Below are 16,349 nucleotides of genomic sequence, written 5' to 3' on the forward strand. Positions count from 1 at the left end.
GTGACCCTGCTGATATCAAACACGTCCTGACAGGATAACACGTGCATTCAGTACATTCATGTGATTGTTTTGTTATTGTAATGTATAAAGTCCATTATTTAAACTGTACGATTTGTGGTTTAGAGTTCCCTCAGTGATTTGCTGAAGCTGAGCATCATGTAGTTCAATTACATTGGAGAGATGACAGAAATCTCTACAGCCAACACTCGGCAACTCACACCAAAACTATCTAGACTGATAAATGCCACAACAGGTGAGAGAAAAAATATGTCTTTTTAATTTTGGGGTGAGCTGTCCCTTTAAGCAGCTGCTGAATGGACGGCTGTCGCCCTGTTTGGCTGGCCTCATTGGCCCCTATAGTTCCTGGTGACTTAATACCTGTTTGCTGCTGGTGTCTGAAACAACATCCCTCTGTTGGCTACTACACAGCAGCTCCCTCCTGTAATTACAGAGCCATGTGTCTGCACCCGATCCAGCAGCCGCCTCCTGACTGCACAGAGAGCTCAACAAGTGAATGGGTACAGAAATCTTCCAGTTACTCTGTTCCTCCTCCAACAACAGTTCATTCATTCATCTGGGAAGTCAACAGGATGAGGGGTGAAGGGTTAAATTCTGTCACACAGACAGAGAAGAGGACATACTTTTGAAAAAGTGTATTGAGCTGTATGGAGAATAATGAATCATTCATCTGTGAGGTTAAACAGGAGGAGGGATGAAGGGTTAAATTCTGTCACAGACAGAAAAGGAGACAGTTCTGAAACACTATATTGAGCAATAAGGGATGCATTGTTCAGTACTGTGCTCAGACACAAGTGTTCAGGATTTTATGTTGTCATGGTTCCCTTTTGCCAATCAAAAGATCACTTTAAAAAAAAAAAATCTTTTTTTCTATTTTTGAGGTGTGAGATTCATATGGTTTGATAGATGGACACCTGCCGATAGTTTCAAGCTAAAGAAGCCCCATCATCCTATCATAATTATCTGAGTCCTGGCTCTGTGATTTCTGCAATAAAATATGATTTTATGATTTATGAACAACCCAAGTTGCATCTTTAGTCATCTTACCAAAACACAACCAATCACTGTCAGAAGAGTACATTTACTTAAGTTCTATACTTAAATAGGCAACAAATTTGAGATATCTGTACTTGGGTATTTTCTTTTCATGTCACTTTTTGCATGAGAAACATACGGTTATCTAGATTTATATACATGCATGAGAGAAGCGGGTTTTTTTTCCCCCGAGTTAGTTTTTTGGGGTGTGTTTTTCTACCTTTTTTTCTAGTCTGTTTTTGTTGGGGTGGTTAAAAGTAATTTTGAGGGTTGTTAAAGTTGGGGTTTTTTTTATTAAAAAAAGTAGTTGTTTGTATTTTAGGGGTTTAAAATATGATTTAGAGTTTTTTGAAATAATGTTATTAAAAGTAACACACACACACACACACACATTTACTTCTTTCTTATTCTTGTTTTAACACATATCAGTCAATCAATCAATCAATAACCAGTAAAACAAAACACAGGAGAAAGGTCCATTATGATTTTATTTCTTTCTATCTTTGATTAAATGACAAAGCTGGATGAACTGATGGAAAGTTGACTGATGTTAAAGTCGAGTGTTTTACATCAACATGAGATCTTATGGAATATTAAAGCCAACATCATTAATCATCTAAAGCCACTGAGCTCTGGAAGAACTCGTGTTTTTTTTAATGCATGAAATCAGGTCATTGTGGAACAGCTCGTTACCTGTTCATTCTAACTACATTCATGGCCAAAACAAATCAAGAGTTAACCACGGAGGTTTGCAAGGCGAGACATTGACTTTAGCACTTAACATGATGAGATCCTAAAAACGAGTACTGCATTGCTTCTGATAAAGACTCTCTTCAACTCGTCACTTTGGTATTGCATTTATACATTACAATATTCTGCAAAGAAACAAAATGTACAACTGCATAAATATAAAATTCTTCCACCATGTTTAAATGGCTAAAACATTCAGAGAGTTGCACCACAATGCTGTGATGAATCCAGCAAAAATAAAATCTTAAAAACTGGCGTTAGCACCGTTGCCTGTACAGCAGGCCCAAGTGTCTAACAGGCTGGACACAAAACTCTACATTCAAGGCAAAATCAAAAGTAAAAGGCATGAAACCAAAGTAATAAAACCCCGACACACATTTCAGTGATTTAAACAAAGCAATAAAAGAAAGAAAGTAAAAAAGAGTCTCCCGTGATCAGATGTAAAAGACGAATAAAAAGAGGAAAGAAGTTCCCTGGAGTGCAGCCTTTTCCTTACACAGATCAGAAGAGGGTACCATTTTAATCATTAAGTAGAATTGTGTGCTTGTGTCTGACACACCTGCTAAAGCTTGCTCACAGAAAATGAGGAACATCGAGGACCAGATATAGCTACTAACACACACTCCGAAAATATCTACTGAAACCACATGAGGCAGCGATATGCAGAGGGGACGAACACGGCTCGCTACGCGTCAGAGATGGATTAAACTTTACAGTCATCAATGAACGATGTCCCATGGCTTGTGGAAAAGTCTAATTTCCGGCAGAATAAATATTTTTATTAGGCCTATTGCTACTTTTCCTCTAAATTACATTCTAACGCTAGACAGAAGTGTAGAAGCTAGTGATGAGAGCAGACGAGATTACACATCAGTCCCCTATCATGGATTTTCTTTCATTTATTCATTCAAGACTATTTGTGATTGACTTAACCGCTACAGCCTGCCCCCCTCATTTATTATCTCCTACATTACATTTGGATTTATTGAAGGACAGAGGGTGGTGGAGGGGGGAGGGGCGGCCAGGGAAAGTGCTATGGTCCTGATGGCGGTCATAAACTGTTCACCTGGATCTTGATGTCAAAGCGTCCCTGGTAACGGTCCTTGTCGCTATAGTTGATGTTGTCTCCGTACACTTTGCACTCGACGCGCAGTTCAGTGTTCATGGTCAGGTTGGTGAACTGCAGAGCCACCAGCGGCTGCAGGTATTGAGGGTGCAGCAGCTTGCCGTAGTATGGGTAATACTGCAGGGGGAAGCCGCTGCCGATACCATAGTACTTAATCTCCCCGATTTTTCCGGCATCCTCTTCTTTCTGTAGGGAAGAAGAGACAAATGTATGGGACAGATTTGTTACATGTAGTGGGGGAAGAAGTATGCAGGTTCTTTACTTAAATGTACCAATACCACACTGTAAAAGTATAGTATTACAAGTAAAGGTCCTGCATTGAAAATGTTACTTAAGTAACAGTAAGTAAGTAAGTAAAGATCAGGAAAAATATACTAAAAGTATTAAAAGTAAAATCAGCCAATGTAGAAAATCCTTTAAAAACAACAAAAACACCCAATAAATTCAAAATGATAAAAAAAAACAACCCACACCTATAAAAAGCTCAATATTTGTGAAATAAAACACCCCCAAAATTATAATAGTGAAGTGCTTGTTCATTTAAACTATTCCATTATTTTTTTATGCTTTTATACAAAACTCTGAATTTTCAAAGTAACAAAAGCGTTCAGATAAATGCACAAAAGTAAAAAGTACAGTATTTCCCTCTAACAAGTAGTGGGTACTATAAAAAGAATGAAGTGGCATGAAGAGAAAATACTCTAAAGTACAAGTTAAATTAAATTTGTAAATATGTAGAATTCTTCTTTTTTTTTAAATAAAAAATGATACAAACGGAAATCACATATATTATAGTGAGATAATAAACTGCAGAAAAAAAAGTTAGTACCTTGTTGGTGCAGAAGAGAGGGATGACATTGGGCTGCACCTTTGGTTGAGCCTCCTCGGGGATGCTCTCATTAGAGGTAGGAGGCTGAACAAAAAAGATAAGTTAGGAGGAGGCCTTTACCTAAATGCTTCAGCATAAATCCATAGAGACTACAGCTTAGACAAGCTAAAGTTTAGTGTCACCAATTTAGTTCCTGAGTTACGGTGTTAATAATGGCCAGAGCAGTGTTTTTGCAGAGCGTTATGTCGTAGTGAAGTGGACCTTTAACATTTTGGAGACGAAATGCAATCACTTCATCATTTTATGTGATTAAACATTTGTGTGAAATTTGGTCATAATAAGTTTATGCATTTCTGAGTTATGGCCACAAAACATGCTGTGTGAGGTCACAGTGACCTTTGACCACCAGTTCTAATCAGCTCAGAGTTGGCAGATAAATATCAGGTGTAACTGGAAGCACGCACTGCATCAGATTACGTTGTAGGAGTGAGTAACTCTCCTCGGAGCTAGACGAGTTTGAAACTAGATCAATTGCTTACATCATTAATGACAGCGAGTCTAATCAGCACTGCTAATAGTCTTAAAGAACTTCTGAACTAATAGTGCTAAAGAAACATTCAGTCTGGTGCTTAATTTCTTGCAGCAAACAATAATTTGACAATAATTGCTAATAAATAGTATTTAAATAAAGTTTTTAAAAAAAATAAAATTAGAGAATAATAAGATTAAAAAAATCAATAAAAATCACCATTTGGTGATTTTTTTATTACTTCACTACACATAACACATTCGAATGATTTTTTTCAAAACTTTGAATGATGTAAACTAATTCCATGACTTCTTTAGGCCTGGAAAATGTGACTGTGAAATTCAATGACTTTTCCAGGTTTTCCAAGTCCGTGGGGAGCCTGAAATTTGGACTTTCTGTCTCCAACAAAACACGACTCCATTTGCAAACAGACTTATTTTAAAATTACCTTTGGACGGAAGTTGACAATCCTGTTGAGCTTTACAATGAGGCAGGGTTTGCCCTCCTTGAAACCAAACTCGCGGTCCTCAATGCCGGAGCATGGTCCCAGCAGGCTCCTGGAGAAACGGCAAGCCTTCCTGATGCCAACATCACTCTCCAAGTCGCCCCTGTTCTTGTACTCTCCAGGCTCGTCTGGAGGGAAGAGGGAGTGAAGTTATGTCCACTTATCTGAAGATCAGTTTATCCCGGCAACATTTGGAAAAAGTATGTCACTGTGTTTCTCCCTCCCCACACAAATATGGGCTTTTCCTTTTGGCATCTTTACTCCAACATTGCAAATGTTGGCGAGTTGGCTCATGCCAAACACAGAGTTGACTGGGAACAGGGCAAGAGGCTGTGTGTCGCAAACTGCGCAAAAACCCCCGCTGAGACGTATATTCTGACTGCCCTGTATATATGCCCAAAGAACGAAAACCTAAATAATACCGACATATTCCACGTCTTAATCTGAAAATGCTAAATTCGGAATAGGGCCTAATTTGGATTATCCAAACTTAATATTCTGTTTAAATGACATGTATCAAATTCTGAATTTTTTCATAATCTCTTTTGCTCTATTCTGTAAGGGATGTAAGAAGAGGCAATAGGACATCGGTGTTAATCCCACCTCCACAGTCCTCGTATTTCATCTGGTCCCTCTGGGATTCGTCGTCGTACTTGGCCAGGAAGTCCCTCAAGGCCTTGGTGTAAGGCAGGTAGGTCTCCACGTCATTGAGATTGAAGCTCACTTCAGCTTTGTCTGATCGTGGGGTGTGTGTAAGGCCTGCAGGGACAACAGATCGCACTCGTATCGATAGTAATACTACTTTAGCCATGATTTCTGTCCACCTGAGAGTTCATACACATTTTTACCAATACATTTCCAGAACTTTTCCATGATTTTCATGACTGTCCATTATTTATGGGTGGGGTTGGGTGCTGATGTAAAAAATGTTTGGGGTCAAATAATGTTTCAAGTACTGGGGAGGGACTTCTGTTTTTAATTTTGGCTTAGGGGAGGGGCATACAACTTTTATTTTGTATTTATTTAACAGTCACGGGCCCTGGGTTTGGATTTTTAAAAAAATCGAGATTCTTTTAAAGAAAACATTTTCGCAATTTATTTATTTGGCTTTTTTTGAAGAGAAATGTTGGCTGTTTTTTAAAAGTAAATAAAATTACACCATTTATCACCAGTTGGATTTTCACATTTCCAACAGTCTTTGGACACATCATGTGTTATTATACAGGTTCATGAAACAGATATCAATGACTTTTTCATAACTTTAAGGGTAGATTTAGTTTTCCAAAACTGTTTTTCAGGCATGGAAATTGCTATTTACAAAGTCCATGAGTTTAAATGTTAGGAGTTATTGCGACACATTCAGGAACACTGACTGTGTGAGATATACAGCTTTTTGCCAACTTCTGCAGATTCAGATGAAATGATCAATATTAATGTCATGTCTGTGCGTCCATCATACAGATACTGTTTCCTCCTGCTTCCAGTCCTTGTGCTAAGATAAGCTGAATAGGCTGAATATGGTCTGGACCTGCAGTGTGTCAGTACTGGACTCCGATGACAGAATTAAATTTCATGTGACTCAAGGTTAAAAAAGCAAATTAGCAGCTTTCTTTTAAAATTGCAGAATGGTTGTTTTGCTGCATGATTCACACACAGTGTCCTGTTTAATGTGGAACTTTCTTTCTGTTTTTTAAAGAAAAAACAGCCTTCAAAACCCCTTTTCTTAAAAAGATTTATGTGACACTAATGTCACTTAATTTATTACACACAACAAATTTCCATCATTTTCCCAAAACTTTCAATAATTTTTACTAATTCCATGTCTCTTCCAGGCCTGGAAAATGCGATTGTGGAATTCCATGACTTTCCCAATTTCCCATGACTGTGGGAACCCTGTATAGATGACCTTCACCTCTGAGTCAAATCTGCATGCTAGCATCCTGATAAAATTGAGTTGAGAATTGAGTGCAACTTCTTACCAGGGGGGGCGACTCTGTCCTGCCAGGTGGGCTTGTAGTTACTCAGGGTGAGCAGCAAGGCTTGGATGGTTCCAATGAAGATTCCCGCCAGGCAGCCGTAGAAAATGACATAAAACAATAGGATTTTGACTGCGGAGGAGAAAAAAGAAAGAAAGTGTCAGTACAAAAAGTGTGTGAGAAAATTAAGGAAATTAGGCTGCAGGGTTGACGTCAGTATCTAGTAGTGTACAAAAATCACATGTGGATAAGGCATGGGCGCTATCAAGTTATAACAATATATCAGGGTATTTACAGATCACGTCAAAAAAATAAAAAATATGGAGCCCTTAGCTTTCTATTAACGTCATACTTGAGAGTCTGTAATGCGGATGTTGTGCATGCTATGCGAATAATGGCCACCTGAGGTCAGTGTGGTGCAACAGGCAGCTGAGCTGACCACAGGTGTTGAAGAGAACAAGACTGTATGCAGGTCGTCCCCGCAACAGCAAAGCGAGGAAGAAGGACTGCTGGAAAACAGCTAATTTTCACACCTAAATTTAATAAAGATTATAATATTTTCCTTTTTTTAAAAAAAACAATTTTCAGTTTTGGGAGATGTTATTTTCATTTTGAGTTAAAAAAAAAAAGTTTTTCTTCTTTTTTTGTAGTCAGTTTTTGGATTTTTTTAAAAATGTCTTCTTTTTAATGATTTTAAGTTTTGGGTGTTTTTTTTTCTCTTTTGTAATAGTCTTAAAGTATTTTCTATATTTCAATAATTTGGGGTTAGGGAGGATTTTTTTCTTCTCTTCCTTTTTAAATAATTTTGTTTTTTGGGTGTCTTTTTAGTTAGCTAAGAATCGTTAAATATACAACTTATTCTGTCAACAATATAAAAACACACATAACATTACCACCCGGTACAATTATCTCTACAGTTTGCACTGCATGAATCACTGTTTCCCACTGTAAGCGGTCAAAATGTAAAGTAACTAAGACTGAGGTATTCTGCAACAGGTAAACTTTACAAGACCAACATTACTATTGAGCAACAACATGACGACTGATAAAAACAGTTACACAACTGCGGAGGTGACACGGGCTATAAATGGTATTCACTACCTTGGACTTTTACAAATGTCAAACATTCCTGACTGCCTACCAGGGCTGCAACTAATGATTATTTTCATTATGGGTGATTATGTTCTAAATTAACTGACTATTCATTTGGTCAATAAAGTGTCAGAAAATAGTGAAAAAAAATGTCTATTCTAGTTTCTCCAGGGTGATCACTAAATGTCACTAAAGGTCACTAAATGTGCAGTTATCCCTCAAAAATTATTATCAAACAAAGATATGTAATGGTGGCACGAAATTAACAAAAAAAATCTACTGTTAAAAAAAATGTCATCGGTGCACTGAAACAGTACACTTCACTGGGGATTTCATGACTATAATTACCATAAGCATCTGTGATAGGCCAGTATTGACCAGTTTTATCTACCAACCAATATATCTGCTGACTCTATGATTCAATATGATATAAAACAGAGAAAAGCAGAAAATCTTTAAATTGCAGAAGCAAAAACAAGACAAGATGAGCTGACAAAAACTGGGCCTGTGGTAATATTTCCACCAAAATTCAGATGACTGGTAAATTGTCCAAATATGCAGAAATCTTTCGTGACTTCAGTGATTTACATTGTCTTGCTAGAGTCTACAGTTACAAGCTATCCCGCACATCCCCCAGTGATGTTCTCCCTGGATCGTAGCAGCAGTCACTTTGAAAAACACTTTGCATTTTGGGAGAACGCTTGTGCAGGTAGGCGGTTGTCAGAGTGGTTGGCGCATGGCGGTGTGAAAGCAGCTTCAAAACGTTCTCAATGTGAAAAGCATGAGCAAGTCAAGACAGCAAGATGCAGGGTTTCATGGGTGAGGCGGGAGAAGGACGGATGTATATCGTGATTGTTACGTGTTTCACGATTACAGGTGTACGGCAAGTGGCCAAAGAGAAAGCTACTGCCGAAAATAAAAGCCTAACATGACATCTCAGTGGTAGAGGGTTTTATGGTCTCATGAAACAATAACATGATAAACCAATTAGATATACCGCCACATGATTGTATGCTTCCACAAACCAGTCAAGTTGCACTTACAGTTTACATCCATGTCTGTGAAAATCTGGACGCTTTACACACAGCAGATCTAAATAATCAGCACAGTTTCAAGGAGGGCAACCAAAGTTCTTGAATCATTGTCAAAAACATGTTTTATAAGGTCACTGTGACTCTGACCTTCGATCATTAATTGTAATCAGTTCATTCTTGAGTCCAAGTGGGTGTTTGTACCAAATTTAAGGAAACTCCCTCACGACCATCTTCAGATATTGCACTCACGAAAGTGAAACGGGTTCGAGGTCACAGTGACGACCTTTGAAAACCAAATTCTAAATCAGCTCATCATTGAGTCCAAGTGAATGTTTGTACCAAATTTGAATAAATTCCCTCATGATTTTCTTGGAATATTGCATTTACAAAAATGAGTTAGGCAAGGTCACGGGGACCTTCAACCTATGACCACCAAAATCTGATCAGCTCATCATAAAGTCCAAGTGAATATTTGTGTAAAATATGAAAAAAATCACTTGAGGCGTTCTTGAGATATAATGTTCACAAGACTGTACTGGGTGGAGGTACAAGCAACCCAAAAACATAATGCCTCTGGCCTCGGCTGTCGCCACCACAGAGTCATAAAAATAATGCAGCTTTCTGGCCACTGAGCAAGAAGCTATGATTGTTCATATATTCATGCACATCAGAGGAAACCCATCATCCACAGCAAAAAACCTGCTGGTGTCGGCAACATGCTGTGGAGACGCTGCACCTTCATGGTGACGGCTTGTGAGGGTAAAAGGTCAAAAGAATGCAGAAACATACAGACGAACCCAAACATGAAGCCAAAGCTACACTATAAAAAGATTTTTTTTTTAATTTAAAAAAATGTTTGTCTAGGCTGCCTTAAATTTTTAAGTTGCCTGAATTTGAGAGGAGAGATGAATTGTTACAAAATTAACTCAACCCATCTTGTCAAATTCAGTCAACCTAAAATTTTAAGATAGACCGGAGCTTTTTTTTTAAGTTAACCCTTTAAAACCTGAATCCGCATCAGTTTCCTTCACTCTCCTTTAATCCTCTGAAACCTGATAACACTGGTTTTCTACTGAAAAGAACACCATGAGCAACTTGGCAAGAAAAAAATATGTAAAAGGTTGCAAGGAAATTAAATTTAATATATGATATGATCATATGATATGATCATATGTGTATTTTTATAATGCTTTTGGTTATACATTGAAATTTATGCTACAAGAAAAAGAAACCATATACATTTTTAATGTTTTTAGCAGTCCTTCATTTCAGTTTTTTTTCCTTTTTTCTCCCTTATTTTAAAGTATTTTTCTTGTAACTTTTTAAAAAAACAACTAATTTCTTGCTTCTTTTTTTAGGCCATTTCTTGTTAAGTTGCTCATCACCCTCTTCCCTGTTTTTTGAAATTCAGGTTTCAAAGAGTTAAAACAGTTTGTTTCTTTTTACAGTGCACAAAGTAACAGCTTCCGCAAAGTCAACACCAGAACTGACCAAGTAGGAACCCAGACCTGAATCCAGTCCAGTCTGTGTGCAAGACTTGAAAACCACAATGTCCACTCACAGTCCCCGTGCAACTCAACAGAGCTCGAGTAGTCACGCAGAGAAAAATGGAGGAAAACTGCAGTGTGCAGATGAGAAAAGCTGACTCAAGGTTATATCTGCGGCTGATGAGGCGTCTGCTGAAAACTAACTTTTTAAAGGGTAAAAACTTTTGAAATAAAACATTCTGCACTTAAACATGTTGAGATTTTAGGCTTAACGATTTTGCAACGACACCAAAACAACACTTTTTGAAACCTGAGTGACATCACATTTCTTGTGCTGCTTTCAGACGCCTTTCAAAAGTATTTAAACCTTGGAACTTGGACAGAAATTTCCTACAAATTGCAATATATAAGTAGATATAGAAAATATTTTTTTAAACTTCGGGAAAAATATCTAAGCTTGGGGAAAACTATTCCTATAATGATCATAATTACATATTTGAAATTATGCTACAGCATTATTATTTTTTAAGTACTTTTCGTTGTTTGTTTTTTTTTATCTGATTTTCAGGTAGTTTTCTTGTACTTTATATTAATTTCTTGCTAATTCTTGGTCCATTTCCTCTACTTCTTGTACTAGTTTCTTCACCATCAAGTCGTGTTTCATGGAGGGCTGTCTGTGAGACACCAACATGTTAACAGAGCCCGTGTCTCCACCATGGATGTAGGGAACTACAAAGCCAGCATTCATTATAAAACAGTCCACACAGTGGCAGCCATTGTCTTTACAGATTTACAGGAATTTAACTGTGAAGCCTGTGCTTACAGTACAAGGTAGTAATTATCTGAGGTACTGTTGGATGGCTGCTAATCAGTTTTTAGCATGAAGATACTTTAAAATTACAGATAACAGAGTGTTACAATCTGTTGTCTGCAGTGCAAACTGGGCTAAGACCAGACATGCATTTGCTTCTTCCTACTCCTTTATCAAACAGGAAATGTAAAATGAATGTTACTTATTGAAAATCAGTTGATGTGTGTTTATTTGTTTTTTATGTGTATAGTATTGTATTTATTTTTTTAATGCTTGAAATAAGGTATTTTCAATTCAATTCAAATCAATAAATAAAGCACGACTGGAGTTAACCCTTTGAAATTGAGATCGACAACACTTTTTTTGTGCTGCATATTTAAAAATATTTTCACTGAATAGAATTATAGTTTTTTCAGGTAATTTACTTGTTTTTTAGAACTTTTTCTCTTTTGTTCCTGCTGATTTTCAGGTAATTTTCTTGGATTTTTCACTAATTTCTTGCTGATTTCTGGATCATTTCTCCTTAAGTTGTCTTCTTTGCATGTGATTGAAAGAAATCAAGCCAATTTGCTCAGGTTTCAGAGGGTAACCTTGCAGTTAGCATGCTATGCATTGATACAGTCAGTCCTTTTGCTGCATGAGGCAATGTCAAAAGGTCACAGGAAGCAATTAACACATGACACATCAATTGGGAATGCAAGGACATATGATCAGAGCCAGTGTCCTCTGGGAACTGTAACATTCCTACACATCTATAGCACCAGATCTTAGCTGCAGAATAAGGACAATTTACACAGCACAGATAAGAAAATTGGTGATTGTAACCTAATGTAGTCCCATATCAGCCTGTCATCACAACCTTCAGCACAGCACTGCGCATGGCACTCTTCCCAAATGCATCAGCATTTTTCAGATGACCTCAGAAGGACAAACATGAGCCCCTGAGCCCCTCACACACACACACACACACACACACACACACACACACACACACACACACACACACACACACACATGCATCTCTCAGCTGGAGCTCCTGCAGCAGCCTCTCTGCTCCTGATCTAAGCCGTGCAGACATCATCTCACTGCTGTAGCATTATTTTTACCCAGGTGTTAGTGTCTAGACAGGACTGTGTGACATTGAGAAGAAGGAGCAAGGACATGCGCACTGGCGCTGCTGGAGAAACAGGAGAAGAAAGGTCGACCAAGTTAATCAGTTGTATTGTTCCGTTAGATTACAGTGACATCTGATCACAGGGGAACCCGACACGGATCGATGGGCTGCTGTTAGTTTCCGAGCAGGCCACTTGCTATCACCTTGACTCACCTTGGACCGTGATGCATTTTTAACCCTTTGACGGCTCTCTCCAAAAAGATACAACTTGGCGTTTCCCCAACAACAAACAGCCAATCTGGACAAGACTGGGGTCCAATCGTTAGCTGTGTGTGCACCGCAGAGCGCACCGCAGCGGCTACGCTCTCTGAATAGCAAAACCCACACATATCGTGACCTCCTTTTACCGTTATTAATATATTCAATAATTTATGATAAATAAGTCACATGAGGTGTTTTCGGGTTCAGATAAAAAGTGGGGACATTTAAATTAAAAGAAACTTTGTAGAAATATTTGCCACAGTGGCGCAGTTTTGATTTTTGCACCTGAATGCAGCAGCAAATCAAACAGGTGGCAAGAAACACGAGGATACCGGCGCGCGCAACCGGCGGCACGGAGCGCGCGCCCACCACGAACACCCGGTCAGTCTGTGACCATACTCACACCAACTGCCTCCGGTACGACCGAGCAGCTCTCCTTTCTCCGAGTCCCACAGAAACTTCTTCCATCCTCCATCGTCTTTATTTGAAGGCATTTTGATTTATTATTCCGAGTGCGTGCCCCGTTAGTCGGTGTCTGCAGACTCCCTCCGTGCGGTAACCAAGACCCGACCCGTGTCAGAGGAACCCAGCTCGGTCCGCTGGAAGGCACCCGAATATAAACCGTTTCTCTCCGACTCCGCCCGAAACTCTCAACAAGTTACCTAGGAGCAGGCGGAGCGGCGGCGGCCAATTAGGGAGCGGAGGAGCTGTGCGTATCTGTGACGTCAGGAAGACGGACAGAAAGCCTATAGATGCAGACATCCAGCACTACACACATCTTGGCTCAGCTTTGCAGATAATGTAAGTCTGTGCAGGTACCCGGTTATCCATCGTCTCAGGTATTATCCCTGTCAGCCCTGAATTTCCACTGTCATCAATCACCACAAAAACTGGTCCTCTGGTCCAAAAACGGGCCCACTGGTCCATGTCACATACCTCTACACCTGTGTGTAGGTACACACGTGTATATAGCCTCCATATGGCTATACATGCATGCATAAATACAGTAATACACAAAAGTGATTGTAGGGCAGTGATACTCAACTGAACAGCCCACAGCCCCCCATGGGATGCACACTGGCCCCCCAATCATTTTATATTTCACAGTAAAAACAAAGTGATTCACATTGGAAATAGTTTTTGTACTTTTAGTATGCATAAGGTACAAGAGTGCATAAAACCATGTCAAAATAGAGTTAGATTATCAAATAAGTGCCTGTGGGGGAGCCCCTTCACCCCCTGACGGAGGTCATGGCTAAGCACTTAATGTCCTGAAATCCTAAAAACGTCCTAAAATCCTGATCTAAAATCCGAGAAACGTCTGAAGATCCTAGAAACATCCTAAACTCCTTACCTTAAAGTTTGAAATGTCCTAAAATCAGAGAAATGTCCTGAAATCCTGGAAACATCCTAAATTATGAGAAATGTCTTGAGGTCTGAGAAACATCTTAAAGTCCTAGAAATGTGGTAAAATCCCCAATGTCCTAAAATCCTACAAATGTCCTAAAACCAGAGAAACGTCTAAAAGCCCTTGAAATGTGGTAAAATCCTAGCAATGTCCCAAAATCTTATAAACATCCTGAAATCCTAGAAATGTCTTAAAATCTGAGAAACATCTTTAAGTCCTAAAAATGTGGTAAAATCCCAATGTCCTAAAATCTGAGAAATGTCTTAAAGTTCTAGAAATGTGGTGAAGTCTTAGCAATGTCCTAAAATCCATGAAATGTTCTAAAATCCTTAACATGTATGAGGCTGCTGCAACTGGCCCCTAACTCCTGTCATTTTGCAAAAGTGGCCCCCAAGCAAAGCAAGCTGAGTATCCCTGTTCACACATTTGTTCCATCATGTATGTTTTGTCATTTTGTCCCCAGGCTTCATCTTTCCATTCCTGTATGCCAGGTAGTTGAAGTTATGTTTCAGTTAGAATTTGATGTTTTAAAAATGCTGGGCAAGTGGGGTAAGACAAAAAAAAGTCTTTTTTTATGGGTCCTTGTAAAGTCATGCAAAAGTCTCACTTTTTCTGCCACCATGATGCCCTCGGCAATGAATATATACCTAAAACATTGCAGATAATGAACTCTAAATCACTCAAAGTGCACCTGGGGCCAGGACCATACAACAGCTCTCATGGATCGTTGTGTCAGGCAAGACTGTCTGCAAAAAATGTTGGGCCCTGACAAAAATGCTCAGCTCTCACTCAGTAAATATTTATCCAGCTCTGGGGCCCCAGAATTATTTACTCCCCCACCCGTCACTGAGCCACCCTTCACTCCCAGCCTTCAGCACCCCAATCCAACCATCCATCAGCCACAAAGTACCTTTACTCAAATACTGTACTTATGTACAAATCTGAGGTACTTGTACGTTTAGTATTTTCTTCTTATGTCACTTTATATGTCTGCCACATTTCAGAAGGAAATATTGTACTTTTACTTCACTACATTTATCTGATAGCTTTAGTTAATTTACAAATTATGATTTTTGCATAAAAAACATGACAAGGATTTAAAAGATATTATGTTTTGTAATAAATAAAGTTTTCTTTAATTTTTTTTTTTGTTTTTTGGGGTGTTTTACAAAAACATTTTACGTTTTGTTTTTTGTTTTGTTTTGGGGGGGTTTTTTTCCATTTTTTTCCTAATATTTCTAAGGTTTTGGCATGCTTTGTTTTTTTAAAGATTTTTCTGCGTTAGTTTCTTTTACTTTTAATACTTTAAGTACATTTTCCTTATTATACTTAATTACTTTTACTTGAGTAACATTTTCAACTGAGGATTTTTACTTATAAAATAGTATTTTCATAGGGTGGTATTGGTACTTTACTCAAGTAAAGTATCTGAATACTTTGTCCATGACTGAGATGAGTACAAAGACACCAGCTGGAGATATTCCAATGCATGCATCCATCTCATTGGTTTGGAAAGAGTCACAGTGGAGTCGAGTCAATTTGATAACTTTGGACTGAATTCTACAAAATGAAAGACTTGATTGGGATTTTAACACCTCCAACTCGTGAATTCACTTGGACTTGAGCCTTAATACCTTCCTCCAAGCCGGTTTGAGAAGAGAAAGCTGTAACTAAAGACTTGTAATTCAGCATGACTGTTGGGGTCGAGTCACTGCATGCCAACAATTACAACTAGCACACGCAGAGTGCCAGATTACAGTGCACCAACCTGCAATTGTGAATGAAGTCGGCTGCTCTGAAACTTCTCATTATGGCACAAACAATACAATCATTTCATCCTGGAGTTCATTTAGCTGTGAGTGGCTCACACCTCTATCTGTTCCCAGTTTAACTTGGTAGGTGTCTGCTGTTGGTCACCACAGGGATAATGAGCTTCACAGCATTGCCAAGTAGTTGAAACCTGTATTCATATCCTACCTTCTCCTGCTTATGACCCTCTCTAAAGCCGACTCCAAGGCCATTTCTGCTAGGAGTGCCAGGGGCCGCATGATGACCCAATTTTCAAGTTCCAAATGAGAGGCTTTTAATTCATACTGTGTCACCTAGTACGCAACAAAAGCCTCATCTGAATGAATTTGCAAAAGCGTTTGAAGAAAAGACAAGATCTACATGCATGCTGACAATACAGACGCGTGTTCATCCTTCACATTCTTGTCTGGCTGTGTGAGCTGTGCGTAATGTGTGTGTTCATGCATGCATGCATGTGTGAAATCGCTCTGCAATTTGCTGCCATCTATGTTCCTTGAGCTGTGTACGTTTGTTTGGATGTAAATACTGTATGTGTGTGTAGGTGAGACAGGTCAGGATTACACAC

General features: G+C 38.8%; 1 protein-coding gene across 1 annotated transcript; it reads right to left on the bottom strand.

Annotated features, from left to right (window-relative positions):
• Positions 1-1,523: 1,523 nt before the first annotated feature.
• On the bottom strand, positions 1,524-13,196 carry LOC121962919 (sodium/potassium-transporting ATPase subunit beta-233-like). Its single transcript, XM_042513242.2, has 6 exons — positions 12,971-13,196; positions 6,772-6,900; positions 5,396-5,551; positions 4,736-4,920; positions 3,759-3,842; positions 1,524-3,115 (listed from the first exon to the last, which is right to left on the bottom strand). Exons 1-6 carry the CDS (start codon positions 13,059-13,061, stop codon positions 2,855-2,857), a joined length of 906 nt encoding a protein of 301 aa, XP_042369176.1. The 5' UTR covers positions 13,062-13,196; the 3' UTR covers positions 1,524-2,854.
• Between the last annotated feature and the right edge of the window lie 3,153 nt (positions 13,197-16,349).

The sequence above is a fragment of the Plectropomus leopardus genome, chromosome 24 (genome assembly GCF_026936395.1).
Source record: "Plectropomus leopardus strain MGB_pleo_1.0 chromosome 24, ASM2693639v1, whole genome shotgun sequence".
Lineage (NCBI taxonomy): Eukaryota > Metazoa > Chordata > Actinopteri > Perciformes > Serranidae > Plectropomus > Plectropomus leopardus.